Genomic DNA, 22924 nt, shown 5'->3' on the forward strand with positions numbered 1-22924 from the left:
GGTCATCCAGGCAGATGTGATAATGTCACAGCTAGGCTCCGCCCTACGCATTTCGTCATACGGGACGTCTTCCAAGGGGCATCAGATCCTTGCTCTTTTCCTGGGCATGAGGCAACCGGAAGTGACGTCAGAGTGGGTGCGGTTTGAAGAAGGAGCAACTGGGCATGCTCTGAAACATGCCCCGCCCACTCTGACATCACTTCCGGCTGCTTAGATTCAATGCTGGTCCTGAACTTCCACCTGTAGCTGTCTTTACTCCCAGGAGGCATCCCGCTGGACGTTATGGCTTCATTGATGTGCCTGTTTTTCACTTCCATCTTGTAAGTGTTTTTAACCCTTCCTTGCCATTAAAGTGTTTTATTGCTGCACATAGAAGTGCATTTGTCTCTGCTTTCTGACGTATATTGTGTGGTTACTGCTATTGGGAGTGAGGGTGAAAGCCATTCATCCATCTAGGATCTGAGCAATGTTCTCAAAGTGTAGGAATATATATCTATCCATATGGATTAATGTTGAAGACCCTGTTTCTATGGACTGAAAACAGGTGAAAGGGTATTGTGTGTTCTACTCTTCTCCTCTCTATTACTCTCCCCCTTTAATTATCTGGATACTTACGGTGTATCTCCTTCCTCCCCCAGTGAACCATGGGTGTCCGCAGGTAGGGGCAAGGGGGGGCAAGTGCCCCCCCCCCTGGAATCAGGGATCGGATCAGGAGTAATGACCCCATCACCCCTCTCTGTCACCCCCTCTCTCTCTCTCTCTCACCCCTCTGCCTTTTTCACCCCCTCTCTCTCCGTCACCCTCCACATGTATGCAGTTTCTGACAGTCTCTTGTGCCGTGTCCGCAGTCTCTTGAGCCATGTATGCAGTTTCTGACAGTCTCTTGGGCTATGTATGCAGTCTTTGGTCATCTCTTGTGCCATGTCCACAGCCTCTTACAGTCTCTTGAGCCATGTATGCAGTCACTGAAGCCTCTTGGGCCATGTATGCCATCCCTGGCAGTCTCTTGGGCCATGTTCGCAGTCTGACAGTCTCTTGGGCCATGTCTGCAGTCTCTGGCCATCACCTGTACTACGTCTGGGTTCACACAGGGGCTCACTGCTGTTTATTTGGTGTCAACTCTCTTGTTTACACTAGATACTCATTACTATCATATGCCTATAGTATGTTTTTAATTATTTTTTACTTGACCTGTTTAATATGACTTATTGTTAATAAAATATATTTTTTGTACTATATCATTGTACATCTTGCCTGTAAAGTCCGAATTAGGGTTCTGTGGCCCTTTACCCTTTCTCTCCTCCTGTGTATTGAGGGCTAAGCATCTGTGTATGTTGGTGGTTGGTGCACTGGAAACGGAGGAGACAATTTTGTTCAGGGAGGACTTTTTTCACTTGTTTTATACTACATGGGACTTGATGTCACATTTTATGTACATTATCATTATCACTTTTTAGCACATTGTTTTGCATATAGTGTATAGTTATTGTGAGGGAAATTAATGTATTCGGATTTTCGTGGATTTCATCAGACAAAGCAACACAGTTTTGTATATTAGCTATCAATTTCATATCAAGGTACCCCGGACTTAATTGCTATCTAGTCATTCCATAGTTTCATGGGACAATAAACATAACAATAATTAGACATGTGCATTTGTTTTCGCCCGAATTTTGGGTATTTTCCTTATCGTTTTAACAAACGATAACGAACGTGCAGAATCGGAAAACTGAAAGATCCGACATAAACAAATGCTTTATTTTCACTTTTGTTGCAACAGTTCGATATAGGTAGGAGATTCGACATGACGCTGACAATAGCGATCTGTGTCCATCGAACCTGTGGTCTAATGTGCCTAACCTTAGCTCTATTAGTTCAAGATTATTCGACATAGAGAGAAAAGATTTGACATAGAGAGAAAAGATTCGATATAGAGAGACAATAGCAAAAAAGGTCGAATGTGCCTAACCTAACTATTAGTCCAAGATTATTCGACATAGAGAGAAAAGATTCGACATAGAGAGACGATAACAAAAAAGGTTAAATGTGCCTAACCTTAGCTCTATTAGTTCAAGATTATTCGACATAGAGAGAAAAGATTTGACATAGAGAGAAAAGATTTGATATAGAGAGAAAAGATTCCACATAGAGAGAAAAGATTCGACATAGAGAGACGATAGCAAAAAAGGTTGAATGTGCCTAACCTTAACTCTATTAGTTCAAGATTATTCGACACAGAGAGAAAAGATTTGACATAGAGAAAAGATTCGACATAGAGAGAAAAGATTTGACATAGAGAGAAAATATTCGACATAGAGAGAAAAGATTCGACATAGAGAGACGATAGCAAAAAAGGTCGAATGTGCCTAACCTAACTCTATTAGTCCAAGATTATTCGACATAGAGAGAAAAGATTCGACATAGAGAGACGATAACAAAAAAGGTTAAATGTGCCTAACCTTAGCTCTATTAGTTCAAGATTATTCGACATAGAGAGAAAAGATTTGACATAGAGAGAAAAGATTTGATATAGAGAGAAAAGATTCCACATAGAGAGAAAAGATTCCACATAGAGAGACAATAGCAAAAAAGGTCGAATGTGCCTAACCTAACTCTATTAGTCCAAGATTATTCGACATAGAGAGAAAAGATTCGACATAGAGAGACGATAACAAAAAAGCTTGAATGTGCCTAACCTTAACTCTATTCGTTCAAGATTATTCGACAGAGAGAAAAGATTCGACATAGAGACACAATAGCAAAAAAGGTTGAATGTGCCTAACCTATCTCTATTAGTCCAAGATTATTCGACATAGAGAGAAAAGATTTGACATAGAGAGACGATAACAAAAAAGGTTGAATGTGCCTAACCTTAGCTCTATTAGTTCAAGATTATTCAACATAGAGAGAAAAGATTTGACATAGAGAGAAAATATTCGACATAGAGAGAAAAGATTTGACATAGAGAGAAAATATTCGACATAGAGAGAAAAGATTCGACATAGAGAGACGATAGCAAAAAAGGTCGAATGTGCCTAACCTAACTCTATTAGTCCAAGATTATTCGACATAGAGAGAAAAGATTCGACATAGAGAGACGATAACAAAAAAGGTTAAATGTGCCTAACCTTAGCTCTATTAGTTCAAGATTATTCGACATAGAGAGAAAAGATTTGACATAGAGAGAAAAGATTTGATATAGAGAGAAAAGATTCCACATAGAGAGAAAAGATTCCACATAGAGAGACAATAGCAAAAAAGGTCGAATGTGCCTAACCTAACTCTATTAGTCCAAGATTATTCGACATAGAGAGAAAAGATTCGACATAGAGAGACGATAACAAAAAAGCTTGAATGTGCCTAACCTTAGCTCTATTAGTTCAAGATTATTCAACATAGAGAGAAAAGATTTGACATAGAGAGAAAATATTCGACATAGAGAGAAAAGATTCGATATAGAGAGAAAAGATTCGACATAGAGAGAAAAGATTCGACATAGAGAGACAACAGCAAAAAAGGTCAAATGTGCCTAACCTAACTCTATTAGTTCAAGATTATTCGACATAGAGAGAAAAGATTCGACATAGAGAGACGATAGCAAAAAAGGTAGAATGTGCCTAACCTTAGCTCTATTAGTTCAAGATTATTCGACATAGAGAGAAAAGATTTGACATAGAGAGAAAAGATTCCACATAGAGAGACAATAGCAAAAAAGGTCGAATGTGCCTAACCTAACTCTATTAGTCCAAGATTAATCGACATAGAGAGAAAAGATATGATATGATATAAAGATTCAACAAAGCAGTCGCCGTGAGTGGACATTTATGGTCAAATGCTCCGCCCATAGTCTACAGAAGAATTCTAATGTTGGTTGACTAGTAATAATAATGAATAAATATAATTATTACTAGTGTCATACAACATTAGAATTCTACTATAGCTTGTAGGCGGAACATTCGCCCGGAAATGTACGATCGCGGTGTCGTACAGTTTAGCTGCTCCGCCGAATCTTCCTAGAACATTCGACAGACACCATAAGCCCTTCAATGACAGATTCCACCTTAATTATTTCGGATTTTTGGATGAATGCGTTATTTAACGACATTAAATATCTAAAGATGAATTTCGGGACTAACGAAATAAATGTATTTTTCGGACGAAAACTAAATTCCGAAACATAAAAAAAAATATTTCGGTGTGCGCATTTCTACCATTAATTCATCATATATAGTCCAACTAAAAACTTTTTTTTTTTTTTTAACATCTGAAAATCTACAGACTTTAATTTCTGTTCACATAAAAGCATATTTAAATGAAATCCAAGTATAGAGAATTGCGTGCATGTTACATTGTTCTCTCTTTTCTATACATATGTTTATCCCAAAATCCAGTGACCTCCAATCGTCCCAAACACCTCCAAGTCCGCACATAGAGATCATCTATATATTACTGACAATAAACTTTCCAGCTGACGGCTGCAGAGGGAATTGTCCTGGAATCAGATTCCATCATAACAGGAAGTGTAATGTTCGGAGACATTGGAACGTCGCTCCTTCTAAAATGAGCCTTAGAATAAAACTTGACCTTTGTATGAGTTTTGGTGATATATACGGGGAAAACGCGGCTTTTTAATTATATTTGTCCTTTTTCTTCAGCCACCGATGGATTTACTTATTTTTTTTTTGCCTTCAAGAATTTTTAATATAGAGAATGCGTCTACTGAAGAAACTGCAGACAAGGTTTCCACCCATGGTGATCACACGTATTCCTGTCCTGTTTCTGTTTACTTGGATGTCTTGTGACAGACACTATATCATGAATCAATATTTCTATAGCACTATGGCCTCAAACTTCTTTATCTGCTGCTGGGGCAGATGGCGAGACAGCCCTCCTGGTGGACACTTAGTAGAATACTTAAAAGTAAAATTTAGACAGGTGCCAATTAGTCTACCAGTATGCCTTTGGAGTGTAGGATGAAATAGGAGCACCCAGAAGAAACCCACACAAGCTCAGGGAGAACATGTAAACTCCATCCAGTGTCTTGGTTGGGACTCCAACCAACGACCCCAGCAGTTGCGCCGCTATGGGTGTGAGGGGAGGTATGGTTCGCACCTAGGTGATATCATCAAGTAGGAAGTGATATCCGACCGCAATGTTGTCACCCCCACTGGGACACTACTATGGGCTTATTAGCAGCTTACTTGATGCTCACAGTGCTCACTTGGGGCAGTACCAGGGCTCAGGGGGAGTATTGTCATTGCTGGGTGGATGCTGCTGGCAATTACCAGGCGGTATTCCAGTGTCTGGAGGACTTTGACGCGGTGGATGCCACCATCTGCTGTGGCTTGTGTGTAGTGCGCTACTGCTGTGCGTTGTCTGATGCCAGGCTGGAACAAGGCAGCTGTACCAATGATCGGGAGCTGGAGGACACCAGGGTCACTGCGCGTTAGTAATTGTACTGTCTGTACCCCAGACTTCCCCATCACTGATCCTACTGCCAACTGTATCCTGACCTCCCAATCACAGATCCTACTGCCAACTGTGACCTGACCCCCCAATCACTGATCCTACTGCCAACTGTGACCTGACCCCCCAATCACTGATCCTACTGCCAACTGTGCCCTGACCTCCCAATCACTGATCCTACTGCCAACTGTGACCTGACCCCCCAATCACTGATCCTACTGCCAACTGTGACCTGACCTCCCAATCACTGATCCTACTGCCAACTGTGCCCTGACCTCCCAATAACTGATCCTACTGCCAACTGTGACCTGACCCCCCAATCACTGATCCTACTGCCAACTGTGACCTGACCTCCCAATCACTGATCCTACTGCCAACTGTGCCCTGACCTCCCAATCACTGATCCTACTGCCAACTGTGACCTGACCTCCCAATCACTGATCCTACTTCCAACTGTGCCCTGACCCCCCAATCACTGATCCTACTGCCAACTGTATCCTGACCTCCCAATCACTGATCCTACTGCCAACTGTGACCTGACCCCCCAATCACTGATCCTACTGCCAACTGTGACCTGACCCCCCAATCACTGATCCTACTGCCAACTGTGACCTGACCTCCCAATCACTGATCCTACTGCCAACTGTGCCCTGACCTCCCAATCACTGATCCTACTGCCAACTGTGACCTGACCCCCCAATCACTGATCCTACTACCAACTGTGACCTGACCTCCCAATCACTAATCCTACTGCTAACTGTGCCCTGACCCCCCAATCACTGATCCTACTGCCAACTGTGACCTGACCTCCCAATCACTGATTCTACTGCCAACTGTGCCCTGACCTCCCAATTACTGAGGTACTGGGGGATCCCCACGTCATTATTCTGGTACTGCTCTAGCGCATCACTGGAGCCCACATCTCATTATTATCTACTCCATAGAAGTCATGGTGGAGTAGATGGCTCAGTCATATTATGCTATATTTGCACTGTACACCAGTCACATTGAAGCACTTTCTCCACCTTCACTTATATATTTGTTTGTCGTGTGTTGTTATTTTTTGCACATACACAGTCACATTCTCACCCCACCTAATAGAGTGTAGGTACTCGGACTTGCCCTGAATGTCTAGGGCATGTGGTCTTTTCGGCAGGTTCTTCCCCTCCCATGGGGTCTCTCTTCGAGGGAGTTCCACCTAGTACTTGGGTGGGTCTTGCTTCGGCAGGCTTCCCCGAAGAACGGGGTCTGCCCAGAGTACCCCAGTCCCTATCAGGAGCCTTGCTCCCCAGGGAATCAGGGCCAGGGTGGTTTCTCTTCGGAGGAGGACCATGTGGGCACTTTTTTGTGTGCTTCGCTTTTTCTTTTTTTTTTGCACCAGGTGTTTGCTTTTGCGTGTGCTCACGGCTTTGTGGAGCTTCAAAATAATAATAATAATAAAAAAAAGTAGGGCTGTGAAAATTAAAGATTAATTCCTCGATTAATCGTTCATTTTTTTTGATCGATCAAATTTTTTTTGATTGATTAAAATTCTTTTGACCGGTACTCACCTTCCTGGGTCTTCAGGGAGTTCTGCTTGAACCCCTTCCCCAAGTGCCTCCGTCTGCTAACGAAGGGAAGGGGGGGGAGGAGTCCGGTGACGTTGAAGTTTCTGATTGAACGTAACGTGTACGGGGGAGGAGCTACGCATGACGCCCCCCCCCCACTGCTGCCCTACGGAACTAACACGATTGTCGGCTTTACATGCTGTGTTTTTATCATCTTTATGTGAGTAGTTTGTGTTTTTGAACACAAAAATTAAATCTTATTCTTAAGCGGTGAGCACTTTGATCTTTTGTTTCTACCCACGACCTGAGATTGTGAGAGAAGTTTATGGTCCGTGTTAACCCTTTTGATACCGGCATGCATGACCACCTGTCTGCACAGGGGTCCATGCCATAAGGGGAGAGTTATTCGTTAGACCAGAGGTGGAGGGATTGTCACGCTACTGTGGAAAAAAACAATTACTTACGTCAGTGCTACAGTTTGAATTGAAAACGTTTGTGTGAACTGTGAAGTTAAGTCATGGATTGTGAAAACTAAGTAGTGTCGGGTGATTGTATGTAGTGTATACCACATTTACCACTGACTGATGCAGAGTTGCAATGCAAGGAGATCAGCTAAAAGTAGTTGGATCTGTATGTGCGTTATAATTAATCGAAATTAGTTGATTAATCAATTTAAAAAAAATATTGATTAATCGAACACAAAATTTTTGATCAGCCCTAAAAAAAAAAAGTGGTTCTGGATGATGAGCACTTGGCTGTTGGTACATAAAGGAATGATGGTTCTGCCCACTGTCCCGAAATGAGGACTAATCCTCCTATTTCGGGATATGAGATGGAATACGACTTGTGAATATCTTTTGTTCTACGAAGCCTTTATTAAACTATACACAGATTTGGTTGTAGGACTTTTTGATTCCTTTAGTCTCGGCTCACCATAAACTGTATGGGGCATATTATTGTGTCATTGCTGAACATTACAATGGTAAATGTTGACTTTGCAAAACATAAAAGGTTTACACATCAGAAGTACAGAAATCAAATATTACATTACGAAGAATCAGCACATTGATGGAATATGAATGCAGGAATGGACTTACCCGTTTCGAAGAAATTTTCATGGATCTTATGGGTTTTGGTTCCTAAGAGATAAAACTGGTAAGTTACATCGGTAGAAGGTAAAGCACAGAAAACGTAATAACACGAAAAGAAAGCACCATCAAATGAAAGGTCAATAACCCACCGCTCAAAGAACCTCAGAGGAACCCTAATGCTCCACGTAACTTTGGTTTAGAATGGCCGCCCTTATATAATGCTTTATATGGTGTCTATGATTTTTCTCAGTAAGGGCCAATGATCTTATATTCATGTGGGTTGGGGGGATAGTTTGGACATAGCAATAGTTTACTATTTGATAGATACAGCATTTGTACTTAATTCATATCATATGAAGACGGTCTTTTTCAGCCAGGGTTCCCTGAAACAGTAGAGTTCCTCCAGAGGTTGTTCCAGAGGGTTCCTTGAGCAATTAACAGGTTTTTTTCTTTTTATATTCTCCTATAAATATATAACCACTGTCATCTCTTTAGCTAACTGTAAGGGGAGCATTCATCCCAAAGCCCACCAATGTAAGGAACATTCTTCCCACTGACCACCAATGTAAGGAACATTCTTCTCACTGATCACCAATGTAAGGAACATTCTTCCCACTGATCACCAATGTAAGGAACATTCTTCCCACTGATCACCAATGTAAGGAACATTCTTCCCACTGATCACCAATGTAAGGAACATTCTTCTCACTGATCACCAATGTAAGGAACATTCTTCTCACTGATCACCAATGTAAGGAACATTCTTCCCACTGACCACCAATGTAAGGAACATTCTTCTCACTGATCACCAATGTAAGGAACATTCTTCTCACTGATCACCAATGTAAGGAACATTCTTCTCACTGATCACCAATGTAAGGAACATTCTTCTCACTGATCACCAATGTAAGGACCATTCTTCCCACTGATCACCAATGTAAGGAACATTCTTCCCACTGATCACCAATGTAAGGAACATTCTTCCCACTGACCACCAATGTAAGGAACATTCTTCCCACTGATCACCAATGTAAGGAACATTCTTCTCACTGATCACCAATGTAAGGAACATTCTTCTCACTGACCACCAATGTAAGGAACATTCTTCTCACTGATCACCAATGTAAGGAATATTCTTCTCACTGATCACCAATGTAAGGAACATTCTTCCCACTGATCACCAATGTAAGGAACATTCTTCTCACTGATCACCAATGTAAGGAACATTCTTCTCACTGATCACCAATGTAAGGAACATTCTTCTCACTGATCACCAATGTAAGGAACATTCTTCCCACTGATCACCAATGTAAGGAACATTCTTCCCACTGATCACCAATGTAAGGAACATTCTTCTCACTGATCACCAATGTAAGGAACATTCTTCTCACTGATCACCAATGTAAGGAACATTCTTCTCACTGATCACCAATGTAAGGATCATTCTTCCCACTGATCACCAATGTAAGGAACATTCTTCCCACTGATCACCAATGTAAGGAACATTCTTCTCACTGATCACCAATGTAAGGAACATTCTTCTCACTGATCACCAATGTAAGGAACATTCTTCTCACTGACCACCAATGTAAGGAACATTCTTCCCACTGATCACCAATGTAAGGAACATTCTTCTCACTGATCACCAATGTAAGGAACATTCTTCCCACTGATCACCAATGTAAGGAACATTCTTCTCACTGATCACCAATGTAAGGAACATTCTTCTCACCGATCACCAATGTAAGGAACATTCTTCTCACTGATCACCAATGTAAGGAACATTCTTCTCACTGATCACCAATGTAAGGAACATTCTTCCCACTGATCACCAATGTAAGGAACATTCTTCTCACTGATCACCAATGTAAGGAACATTCTTCTCACTGATCACCAATGTAAGGAACATTCTTCCCACTGATCACCAATGTAAGGAACATTCTTCCCACTGATCACCAATGTAAGGAACATTCTTCCCACTGATCACCAATGTAAGGAATATTCTTCCCACTGATCACCAATGTAAGGAACATTCTTCTCACTGATCACCAATGTAAGGAACATTCTTCTCACTGATCACCAATGTAAGGAATATTCTTCCCACTGATCACCAATGTAAGGAACATTCTTCTCACTGATCACCAATGTAAGGAACATTCTTCTCACTGATCACCAATGTAAGGAATATTCTTCCCACTGATCACCAATGTAAGGAACATTCTTCTCACTGATCACCAATGTAAGGAATATTCTTCCCACTGATCACCAATGTAAGGAACATTCTTCTCACTGATCACCAATGTAAGGAATATTCTTCCCACTGATCACCAATGTAAGGAACATTCTTCTCACTGATCACCAATGTAAGGAACATTCTTCTCACTGATCACCAATGTAAGGAACATTCTTCTCACTGATCACCAATGTAAGGAACATTCTTCTCACTGATCACCAATGTAAGGAACATTCTTCTCACTGATCACCAATGTAAGGAACATTCTTCCCACTGATCACCAATGTAAGGAACATTCTTCTCACTGATCACCAATGTAAGGAACATTCTTCCCACTGATCACCACACTGCCGTACTGTGAGCTACAGATATAGCCTATTTTGGCAGGGGTTCCCTGAGACCTGAAAGTTACTTCAAGGGTTCCTCCATGTTATAAAAATTGAGAAAGACTGTATGAAGAGTTCTATACTATGTATCTAAAGGTGCACATTTATAGAATATGTTTCTGTGTCGATGTGGCTGTCCCCGGTGTATGATTTATTGTCTGATATTCTGTGTCCAGTTTTAATCAAACCAACTTGATACTTTTTTTTAATTTCTAACTGTATGGTGTAAATGGCAGCATGCCAAGCAGATTGAGTATCTTTGTAATTACGCTCTTTGCAATTATGTAATTTAATTGATCACAGCTGCTTTGGGTTCATCTAAGTTGAGAACTTCTCCACCTGTTAACTCCTACTCAATACGAACGAAATGCGTCAGCCTGCCTCGCACTGGACCATTCATTAAACTTTTAACCATGGAGTGCAATGACCTTTCCTTTCTCTAGCACTGAATCCTATAATGGATCTGTCACACAGCTCTGCCTTGCTGTGCAGCAAAATTGATGAGCGTTCCCCCCCCCCCCCCCTCTCGGCGTCTATCCTAATTCAGACATCTATCTTGTCCCTCGCCCCTCAGGAGGAACTGCAGTATTCTGTAGCCAATAAAGTACCCGAAAAGAATAATAAGAAACTTTGATAGAGCTGGTAAAGTTGGATGGAAGTCTTGAAACTTTATCTCATACCTTAAACACTTCCACCTCTTCCAGGATCAGCTCTTCCGTCTCCAGGTCGTCCTTCGGCAGGACAATCACCTTCTGCACCGTACCCTGATCTGAGGAGGAACAGCAGCCGTTAAAGTCTCTCTCACAATAACACATTTCTGTACTTCATCAAAGAGATACTTCAAGCATTCTCCAGTACAATGCCCCAACTTCATCAGACATACTTCAAGCATTCTCCGGTACAATGCCCCAACTTCATCAGACATACTTCAAGCATTCTCCGGTACAATGCCCCAACTTCATCAGACATACTTCAAGCATTCTCCGGTACAATGCCCCAACTTCATCAGACATACTTCAAGCATTCTCCGGTACAATGCCCCGACTTCATCAAAGACCTACTTCATGCATTCTCCGGTACAATGCCCCAACTTCATCAAAGACCTACTTCATGCATTCTCCGGTACAATGCCCCAACTTCATCAAAGACCTACTTCATGCATTCTCCGGTACAATGCCCCATGCTGAGGACACCTCAATAGAACCTTCCACCTTTGAGAGCCAGAAGCCAACACTTCGCTCAGCTGCTGACTCTCAATCCCAGTTCACAGCCACGGCTCCCACTGATTTTTGAGAACCAATCAGAGCAATTCCCAATCATGTGATCACTATGTCAGCTCCATCATAATGATCGAATGGAGGCTTCATTTATTAAAAAATATATTCTCTTAGATTGTAAGCTCTAAGGAGCAGGGCCCTCTGATTCCTACTGTAATAAAGTGTATTGTATTTGTACTGTCTACCCCCAAGTTGTAAAGCGCTACGTAAACTGTTGGCGCTATATAAATCCTGTATAACAATAATAAAAATAATAATAATATTCTATTTTAAAGCGGTATTAAACCCAAGAGCAAAAAATGTATTAGCAAAGCTAGAGGTGGCAGCTCCATTCGTTTTCTTTTTTTTTATAATAAGAACAGCCGGCCACTCTGTACTCTCCCATGCAAATCTGTATTGGCTACAACTCAAAAGACGCAGTGTGTAAAAGCTAATGCGTTTCGTCTATACACAGCTGAAATGTGTTAGAGGTTTGCACACTGGCATTTCATATTATGGATTCATTTCACCAGGGACGGAACATCCCAGCCAAAAGCACCGGCCTCCAGCTATTGAATGTAGCAGTTTGAGCTGGGGTATGGTCTTTTTATTTGTAGTTTTTTTTCTTTTCTTTTATAGTTTCATTCTTCTATTTTCATCTGGTGATTCAGGCAGCAAGTCTATTGTTTTTTTTTTCAAAAGCACAAGCTCTCCAGCGGAATGTACATGGATGTATGAGACAAACCACTTAACACTGAACCTTTAATATCACTTTAAATCTGCTAGTATATCTAACACTCCCCCCCCCCCCAGGCTGACAATGCTGCTGTCCACTGTGTCTCCTGTTCTCCTTCATCCAGAGTTGTGTCTCTCTAAAGCCCCATACACACTATCAGATTTTCTGCTGATTTTTTCCTTCAGATTTACCAAAACCATGTAGTGAAGGGCCTGCCTGATTGCATACAAATTGAAACTCCTAAGGTTTGACCTCATATTATATGGTTTTGGTAAATCTGAAGGAAAAAATCAGCAGAAAATCTGATAGTGTGTATGGGGCTTGATACAGGAGGTGTGTTACTGGCCAGGTCACCAGATGAAAACAGAGGAAAAATGCCCCCCCAAAAAAACTAATGCAGCCATTACACCTAATGATTGGTAAGCTGCAATATATGGCATTTTTTTTGTTTGTTTTGGGTTTAATGCCACTTTAGACAGTGTGCCAAATAAAAACCTTATATATTTTTAAAAATGTATGCAAATATTTTAGGTATGAAAATTAATCAGTTATTAAAATAACTGACACATGCTGACTCTGCTAAATGTGGCCTGGGCACAGGGAGTACAGCCTGGATTCTGCTTACTTATCCGGGAAGGCACAGACACTGAATTATTTAGACTGTCTGGTTCAGGAGAACACCTGATTTTCATATTAGCAGCTCTTATTGCTTCTCAAACTGGAAAAGAATTTCTCAGTTTCCCAATATTTTTTTTAACTCTATTTTATTTCTTAAATAAATAAAAAAATCTTAAAAAAATGTATACCTAAAAAAAAAAAAAATCTCAATATAAAACAACTGCATGAAAAAAAACAAAAAAAAATTCCCAAAATAAATATTTTTTTTTTTTTACGTATTAAACGTTCTTGTTTATTTTATCCCTCTGGTCTAAAAACAGCCAAATATTTTGAAATGTATTTAAAGCTCCCATATGTTGAAAAAATCAATCACTGTAGTCTCAAATTCAAATTGATAGCTATAATAAACTTTTGCAACGAATAATGAAGAAGAAAGAAGAAGAAAGAAGAAAAAGAATGAGCAGGAAGAGGAGAAGGAAGAAGAAGAAGAAGAAAGAAGAACTAAGAAGGAGGAAGAAGAAGAAGAAGATGATGATGATGATGAAGAAGAAGAAGAAGGAAGAAGAAGAAGAAAGAAGAAGAAGAAGAAAGAAGAAGACGAAGGAAGAAGAAGGAAGAAGAAGAAGGAATAAGAAGAAAAAAAGAAGATGATAAAGAAGAAGGAGGAGGAGGAGGAAGAAGAAGAAGGAGGAGGACGAATAAGAAGAAGGAGGGAGAAAAGGAAGAAGGAGGAGGAGGAAGAAGGAGGAGGAGGAAGAAGAAGAAGAAAAAGATGAAGAAGAAGGAAGAAGGAAGAAGAAGAAGAAGGAGGAGGAAGAGGAGGAAGAAGAAGAAGAAGAAGGAGGAGGAAGAAGGAAGAAGAAGAAGAAGGAAGAAGAAGAAAAAGAAGGAAGAAGAAAGAAGAAGAAAGAAGAAGAAGAAAGAAGAAGAAAGAAGAAGAAAGAAGAAGAAAGAAGAAGAATTAGAAGAAGAAGAAAAAGACGAATAAGAAGATATTAGGAAGAAGGAGGAAGAAGAAGAAGAAGAAGGAGGAAGAAGGAAGAAGAAGATATACTGGATAAATGTCTGTTTGGTTCTCTGTGTCCATTGAATGTGAATGGAAGTGACTTTATAATCATAAATCAGCTGCTGCACTTGCAGAATTCTAATGAGGAAAGTGGTAGGGCCTGCATTCCATTAGACATGATTTTTCCCTTCGGGAGCATCTCAGCAACAATGGCATTTATGTTGCAGGGGATGCCCAAACTCTGACTTATATCTTAGTGCAGACTTCTTGGAAAATCAGTGAGCCAATCACGTCACACGAGCAGGAAATGCCATTTTCAGGGGGCGCTCCGTATACCGTCAGTGTACAGAACCCCTCCACTGCATTTTACAGCAAATTACAGCACTGCAAATGGAAAGGAAAGGTCATTTTTAAACGTTCAATTCTAATATGCCTTGTGTAGTGATTGTATCTGCTCTTGTAAGTTTTTTTTTTATTTACTATTTTTTCCCACAGAAGTGGAGTTACTTTTCAGTCAGTGTTTGCCGGCTTTTCCATCTCCATTCCTTAGCGAGAATCACCTCCACTCTTCTGTCTGCTGCGGATCTGATTCCGGCATAATCGCAATCGGACTCATCAAATCAACAATCAGCTACAGGAGCCACCAATCAGGAGACGGTGCCGACGGAGATCTCCGCACTGACTTGTGATTTATCCTCCTTTTGATATTTGATATCATCATCAAAGATACAAGATGGCGACGATGCCCCTTTGATTAAACTGATTAAAAGAGGGCGCTTTGTAGAGCCGGATAATTACAGCGCTATGAACAATAAAGTTACCTGTTCCTAAAAAGAGAACCTCGTATCTCCCGTCCGCCGCGTCCACCTGGTCCACCGCGATGGTGGTGAATCTGTAGTTGACGTTTGTCCGCACAAGCAGCGGTTGCCTGTGCACGGGGTACACAGGGTTGTACATCACCGGGTGGGTCCGCATGAAGTTAATTACTTCGTCGGGGTAGTCTTTGGTGGATTTCATGGAAGGTGTGAAAGTGCCTCCTGGACACTGCATGGGGGAATTGTCCGAAAGATAGAAGAAAATTCAGCATGAGAAACATAAAAAAAAAAAAAAAAAAAGAAACAATGTTGCTTTTCTAATATCTCCAAACACCAAGGCTGAAAATGAACAAATTATGAAAAACTGATAACTCAAATGTGATACAATGTGTAAAACCCGTCTCCGATACAGGAAGCACAGTATTTCTCACCAGTGTCTGAAGGTGATGGTCACTGCTGTGCAGCTCTCTGCATTATGCTACCAGATTCTTAATGGTTCCAACAGGGATCAGGAGAATGGTGTGATCCTGATCCAATCCTGCGTCTGGAACGCGAAAGACCCTGTGTCCATTAGGGGCACAGGGTGGCCGAGGACCCCAGTCTGATCTGTACTAATCGGACTCACTGTACAACCACACTGGAATGTATATATACAACATTCCAGTGTGGTTGTACAGTGAGTCCATTAGTACAGATCAGACTGGGGTCCTCGGCTACCCTGTGCCCCTAATAGACACAGGGTGACTTACACATAGGTGGGGCCGGGGGAGCTGGACAAGGATCTTCCAGTGCTCTCCAAGGTAAGCTGGGTTCCCCAAGTCCCCCCCCCCTCCGCCCAAAGTGACTCCCGTCACATCAATAATTTATTCTTGAATTTCACCACATGTTCTTCCCCACCCAGCTCCGAGGGCTGTGGGCGCAGCCTTGATGCTGTCAATCTCCACCTAAGTGGCGGGACGGGAGGTGCGTCTGCCTGTACAATCACAGGTAGTCTACTAAGGTGTACTCGACGCTGTGCATTGGTACACCATTCTGTACACTGGCAGTGTAGAAGTACAGAACGGCATGCAGTGGCAGCTGGTGGGCTTTTTTCTGGAGGGGGGTGGCAAACGACCACCCCACCAGGTGGCCAGCGGCGCAGCACTACCACCCCCTCCCCAGCAGCCTGGCACTAGAGCGTCCCCCCTGCTGTCTGTCGGCCGGTCCTTACCACAGCTAGGTGGTGGGGTGCGGGCAGCTGCTCCGGTGTCCCCTCCAGCATGGCGGGTGGGCCCCATCTAGGTGGTGGGTGGCAAGGTGTCCGCTCCTTCAGAGGAGTCCGCCGTACGTCTCTACTCTCTTCCCCCTAAGCACTAGGCGTCTAATAGGATCAACTAATGTTTTGACCAATCGAGAAACAGGTCTCACAACCCGCTTCCCGATTGGCGGGGAGGAGATTTAGTGTGAAAAGTGCGACTATTCATTCGCTATCTCGCACAACTGGGTGGGCTAGAAAACCCTGACCGCCGAGGTCCTTTCCATCGGTCCCAGGGCTCTTCTCTCTGAGCCTGGGGCCCTTCACTCCAAGCCTGGGGCCCTTCAGGATGCACAGTGGAGGAAAGGTCTGGTAAATGTCATATTTAGCAGCCCCTTCCTTTCCTGAATGAATACAATGAGCGATTGGTACAGATCGCTCACTGTGTTCATTCACAGATAAAGCATAGTAAACTGTGTATAATTGGGGGGAGGGATTGGCTGTATGCGGCCCCCGTGGTTTCCAACAGCAGCTCCGTTGGTGTGATTGGCTGTCATATTGGTTACATGACCAGGAACCTGTCCCATGGGCTGCCAATCAAAAACAGAGACTGAGGGCTGTTGGCGACAGCTCAGTCAATGTGCCGATAAACATACACGTCCTCAGACCCCCGATGGATGGAAATGTGTGGCGGCTAGAAGTTAAGGTCCAGCTTCCCTAATGCTGCACGTATATGGGTTTTGTGGCGGGAAGAAGTTAAGATAAGTAACTTATGGCGGAATCATGCTTACCGTGCCGGGGCGTGGGTAGGGGATCTTCCCTGTATACGGTATCCACTGATAGTTGGGGCCCTCCTTGTGAGCAAAGGGCCCATTGAACACCATCCGGATGTCGGCCATGGAATACACACACACCGCCGATCCTTTAAACACGGAGCTGCAGCGGGGAAGGGACAATCAGGAAGGGAAAGGGAAAGGAAGGGAACCTCTCAGACGTAAGCTACAGGAAAGATCCATGAAGGAGAGAATGGCGTGCTTACCCAGAAGCTGAAAAGACGGCATAGATGACCGGATTCTTACTGTCCTGTGTCTGCTGGATGAAGACGTCCTCTGCAAAAGATTCAAATACATTTTTTAGAAAGCAGAACACCAAATAGGAGAGAAAAACCCGACAGAAACCTTCATCCGCTACGTACGCAGTTCATCGAAATGTGTCTCTATCCCGTCCGCACCGGGCACCGAGCAAATGAGCCGAGCTTTCAGGAACGTGCTCCATTTGTTCACCAGACAGCAGTGACCACCGTCGTCGTTCTGTAAAAGAGGTGACACCATACAGAAACTCAGAATTAAGGCAGTTTTTGGTGGTCTACAAGTTTCCAATGGGCTTTGGAGGGAAAGAGAGGCACCTTTATATTGTTACTTTTTTTTTTTTAAACATTTTTTTTTACTACTTTTATTGCTTTGTTGCACACAAATGTATTGATAATAATATATGTTACAGACTTGGCTTTGTTTATAAACAAAGCCACTCATTCTACATCTGAAATACTTTAACATGTGAACATGACACTGACCAAAGATCATGTATAGAGTAAAACCCCCCCGGATTGCAAGGAACGTGGTATACAAGCGTTTTCGCAATACAAGCCATTTAACCACTTAAAGACCGACCCTCTTTCTGAGATTCGTTGTTTACATGTTAAAAACTGTTGGGTTTTTTTTTGCTAGAAAATGATTAAAGCGGAGGTCCACCCTAAAGTGGAGCTTCCGCTCATTGGAACCCTCCCCCCCTCCGGCGCCACAATTGGCACCTTTCAGGGGGGAGGGGGTGCAGGTACCTGTATAGTACAGGTATCTGCACCCACTTCCGGCATAGATTCTGCAGAAGCTACGCCCCTTTCCGAAGGTCCCCCGCTGCCTGCTGGGAAACACACGGATCCCAGAGACAGCGGGGACCATCCTTATTGTGCAGCGCGACTCGTGCATGCGCAGTAGGGAACCAGGAAATGAAGCCAAAAGGCTCCACTTCCTGATTCCCATAGCCAAGATGGCGGCGGCAGCACCCGAGAGACGATCGAGAGATCGGCTTCGGGTGCCGACATCGCGGGCGCGCTGGGCGGGTAAGTGTCACTATTTTAAAAGTCAGCAGCTGCAGTATTCGTAGCTGCTGACTTTAAAAAAAAAAGGCGGAACTCCCGGCGGACTCCCGCTTTAACACGTGAACATGACACTGGCCAAAGATCATGTATAGAGTAAAACCCCCCGGATTGCGAGGAACGCGGTATACAAGCGTTTCACAATACAAGCCATTTAACCACTTAAAGACCGACCCTCTTTCTGAGATTTGTTGTTTACATGTTAAAAACCGTTGGGTTTTTTTTTGCTAGAAAATTATTAAAGCGGACTTCCACCCTAAAGTGGACCTTCCGCTCATTGGAACCCTCCCCCCCTCCGGCGCCACAATTGGCACCTTTCAGGGGGGAGGGGGGTGCAGGTACCTGTACAGTACAGGTATCTGCACCCACTTTCGGCATAGATTCTGCAGAAGCTACGCCCCTTTCTGCAGAATCTACGCCCCTTTCCGAAGGTCCCCCGCTGTCTGCTGGGAAACACACGGATCCCAGAGACAGCGGGGACCGTCCTTATTGCGCAGCGCGACTCGCGCATGCGCAGTAGGGAACTGGGAAATGATGCCGCAAGGCTCCACTTCCTGATTCCCATACCCAAGATGGCGGCGGCAGCACCCGAGAGACGATCGAGAGATGGGCTTCGGGTGCCGACATCGCGGGCACGCTGGACAGGTAAGTGTCATTATTTTAAAAGTCAGCAGCTGCAGTATTTGTAGCTGCTGGCTTTAAAAAAAACAAAAAAACGGCGGACTCCCACTTTAAGAACCCTCAAACATTATAAATGTTTTTTTGAAAAAAAAATTTAACACCCTGCAGAATAAAATGGCGGTCGCTGCAATACTTTCTGTCACACCGTATTTGCGCAGCGGTCTAATGTCACGTACATGCGATCGGAATTTTGGCCAGCAAAAGACCGATGAGAGGTTTTCAAAAAAAAAAAAAAGCGACCGTGTGTGTACGCTCCATCGGAAATTTAGCTGGCCGAATTCCCGCCAGCAAAAATTTGATAGCAAGTTCTCCATTTTCCCGATGGAAAAAACGTTCTATTCCGATCGCGTGTATGCAATTCCGAGTCACGCATTGCTCAGATTCAACTACGAGACGGAAGCTATTGGCTACTAGGTATTGAACTTCCTTTTTCTAGACCCGTGGTACGCGTTGTACGTCACCGCGTTCTTGGCGGTCGGAATTTGGTGTGACCGTGTGTAGGCAAGACAGTTTGAGCGGAATTCCGACGGGAAAACCATCAGAGCTTTTTCTGCCGAGAATTCCGATCGTGTGTACGCAGCATTACAAGCGCGCTTTTTTGGGAAAAATACACTTTTTCTAAAAGACAACAGTAAAGTTAGCCCAATTTTTTTTTTTTATTGTGAAAGATAATGTTGCGCCAAGTAAATTGATACCCAACATGCCACGCTTCAAAATTGAGCCCACTAAATGCAATAAAAAAATAAATAAATACATTTTTAATTTAAAAAAAATACAAAAACAATTGCCCTTTAAGAGCTATGGGCAGAAGTGAGGTTTTGATGTCGCTTCCGCCCTGCATTGATATGGACAGACAAAATAACAAGCTCTGGACTGCAGCACTCTTCAGAAGACCACTTTCTTTTATTGGAAAGTCACATCACAGCTCAACAAACACAGCGAACAAGGAAAAATTGCTGACGTTTCGCACTAACTGTAGTGCTTATTCATAGCCATAGGCTGTGATATGTTGAGCTGTGATGTGACTTTCCAATAAAAGAAAGTGGTCTTCTGAAGAGTACGGCAGTCCAGAGCTTGTTATTTCGTCTGTTGCTAGTGGTAATAGCCGGCACCTGTGGCTTCCCAGCCGAAGAGACAGTTTACAGCCTGCATGTGTGCTCCTGGAGCGGCGAGATCCCTTCTCCTGCATTGATATTGAGACCGGTGGGGGCCATCTTCCCATCGCTTGTCTCCATGTCACACAAGAGAGAAGATACGATCGCCTCCGTCGCTGCCGACGGCTCTGGTAAGCGGCGGACGGCACCAGAGCACGGCGGGAGGGGGGCCCTCTCCCTCTGCCAATAAAAGTGAACTAGCGGTGAATCCGCCGCAGAGACCAGTTTTATCTTGAAGCGGACCACCCGATCAAGAAGAGGATACTAGGGTTATGGCAGAGCACTGTGCCTTGAGCCAACCCAGTTGTGTAAAACTCTCTTCACGGCCAATCAGAAAGCAGGTCCTGAGATCCGAGTGTCCATGGAGTCTTAGGACTTCCTGTTTGGAGGAGAAGCAACAGCCACAGAGTGAGGAGTTGCTGGAGCGAAGAGCAGCAAGCCATACTCCGCATCCTTCTCATCTGCCTCCTAAGGTAAGGAGAACTCTGATCCAGTGGTGGCTGGTAGTAATTTTTTTTTTTGGGGGGGGGCAGCAAACAGTGCACTTACCCCACCCATGGTGGGCAATCACAGGCGGCTTTCCCGTCTCTCTCCGCCACGGGCATCACAAGCAGCTCCCGTCTCCTTCCTCCTCCTCAGCAGCCAATCAGAACGCTTCTCCTTTCGGCCAATTGAGGAAACGGGTCTCAGAACCCACGCTTCCTGATTGGCGGAGAGGCGATTAAGTGTAAGAAAAGGGAATATTCCCACTGGGTGGGCTCCAAGCGCATGCTCAGCGCCCCAAGCCCCCCCCCCCCTTTTTGAAGCCTATTAGAGCCTCTGGCTCTATTCAGTGCTTCAAAAAGCCCCGCCCCTGCATTGGAATTCATGTGCCCTGTGTCCTGAAAGGGGCCGGATGCATGGATAGGGGAGGTGACACCCGTGCGCCCTTAATGGACGGGCCGCTCCTGCTCTGATTGCCGCCTTCCTGCCCGTCTGCCGCAGAGGGGGGGGGGGGGCTGTTTGCTGCCTTCCATCATCTCCCTTGGGGGGGGGGGGGGGAAATCGCTGCCTTCCCATCAGTCTCTTGCAGGGGGCATCGCCACCTTCCTGCCTGTCTCCCACGGGGGGGGGGGTGGGGAGGTCACCACCTTCCTGTCCACCTCCCATGGGGGGGATTGCTGCCTTCCCGTCCGTCTCCCATGGGGGGGGTTGCCACCTTCCTGTCCATCTCCCGGGTGGAGGGGGGAATCGCCACATTCCTGTCCATCTCCTGGGGGGGGCGGGTGTTGCATTGGTTTGCTGCCCCCCAAAATATGGAGCAGCAGCCCCCACTGCTGCACATGTCTTTAACCCACCTTACAATGTCCCCCTACTGCCCCACAGTGACACCCGGACCCATCCAGAGCTCTCCAGCATTTCAATACATATTGTGTGAGTATGAACCTACCTATTCCTTTAATACTTCTAGAAGACTTACTAGAAAGTATTGGTTATCAGAAATTCCTCAAAAACACATCTCAGTTTATTAACACGGGGGGGGTCAGTCAGACAATTGAATACACGTATGCCATACTGAGTGAGGAAAATCTCTATAGTGTGAAAAGAGGGGAGAAAATTGATTTGGGAGGAATATAGACACCAATTGGCAGGAGAATGAAGAATTCTTTGTGAAATCGTGTTGGCGCATGAATGGTGATGGGCAGGGCAGATAAGGTAATTTGGATGCAACTGGGGCACAATAGTGTGTGAAAGAGACGGGTACGGGAGGAAGCAGATGTTACAAAGTAACAAAGTTATTAGTGTCGTTTTAGGATTCTCACATTTTCCGCATACTCAGTGACACCGATACAAAGTATCTGAAGATCTTAAGATTTAAAGCTTAACTCCAGAAAAACAAACGAAATAAAGAGATAAAATTGATAAATGGGAGTTTTTTTTTTTTTTTAGCACCCAGGAGATTAATCCTGAGATCTAATCCTGAGACTAAAGCCCCGTACACACGGCGGTCGCACTTTCCGACAACAAAATCTATTCTTTTTTTCTCCCCCTGACGAATGTTGGCTCAAACTTGTCTTGCATACACACACGGTTGCACAAAGTTGTCGGAATTTCCGAACATCAAGACGAGCCGAGAAAAATTTAATTCAATAGCCAGTGCGGATCTTCTGCGTGATTCCAAGCATGCGTGGAATTTTGTGCATCGGAATTGCATGCAAATTCCGAGATTTTGATGTTGGAAAATTTGAGATCCAGCTCTCAAATTTTGTGTGTCGGAAATTTTCAGATGGAAAAATGTCCGATGGAGCCTACTACACAGTCGGAAATTTCTGACAACAAGGTCCCATCGCACATTTGTTGTCGGAAATTCAGACCGTCTGTACGCGGCATTATGCCCTGTACATGCGGTGGGACATTCCGACGACAAAATCCATCTGATTTTTTCCAGACGGATTTTGGCCCAATCTTGTTTTGCGTACACACGGTCGCACAAAGTTGTCGGAAAATCCGATCGGTCTGAACAAGGTGACGTAAAACACATACGACTGGACTATAAAGAGGCCAGT

General features: G+C 43.8%; 1 protein-coding gene across 4 annotated transcripts in view; it reads right to left on the minus strand.

The window, feature by feature from the left end:
* SEMA3F (semaphorin 3F) overlaps positions 1 to 22924 on the minus strand; it is a 155585-nt gene that overhangs the window by 7364 nt on the left and 125297 nt on the right. For all 4 annotated transcript variants that reach the window (XM_077451534.1, XM_077451532.1, XM_077451535.1 and 1 more), the window contains 6 exons: positions 17584 to 17698; positions 17428 to 17497; positions 17180 to 17324; positions 15161 to 15383; positions 11404 to 11492; positions 8111 to 8152 (listed from right to left, as the gene is read on the minus strand). In XM_077451534.1, coding sequence (XP_077307660.1) covers positions 8111 to 8152; positions 11404 to 11492; positions 15161 to 15383; positions 17180 to 17324; positions 17428 to 17497; positions 17584 to 17698 — 684 coding nt within the window. The remainder of the gene's footprint in view (positions 1 to 8110; positions 8153 to 11403; positions 11493 to 15160; positions 15384 to 17179; positions 17325 to 17427; positions 17498 to 17583; positions 17699 to 22924) is intronic.

The sequence above is a fragment of the Lithobates pipiens genome, unplaced genomic scaffold (assembly GCF_037356315.1).
Source record: "Lithobates pipiens isolate NorthernLeopardFrog02 unplaced genomic scaffold, aLitPip1_a1.2 Scaffold_23, whole genome shotgun sequence".
NCBI classification, from domain to species: Eukaryota; Metazoa; Chordata; class Amphibia; order Anura; family Ranidae; genus Lithobates; species Lithobates pipiens.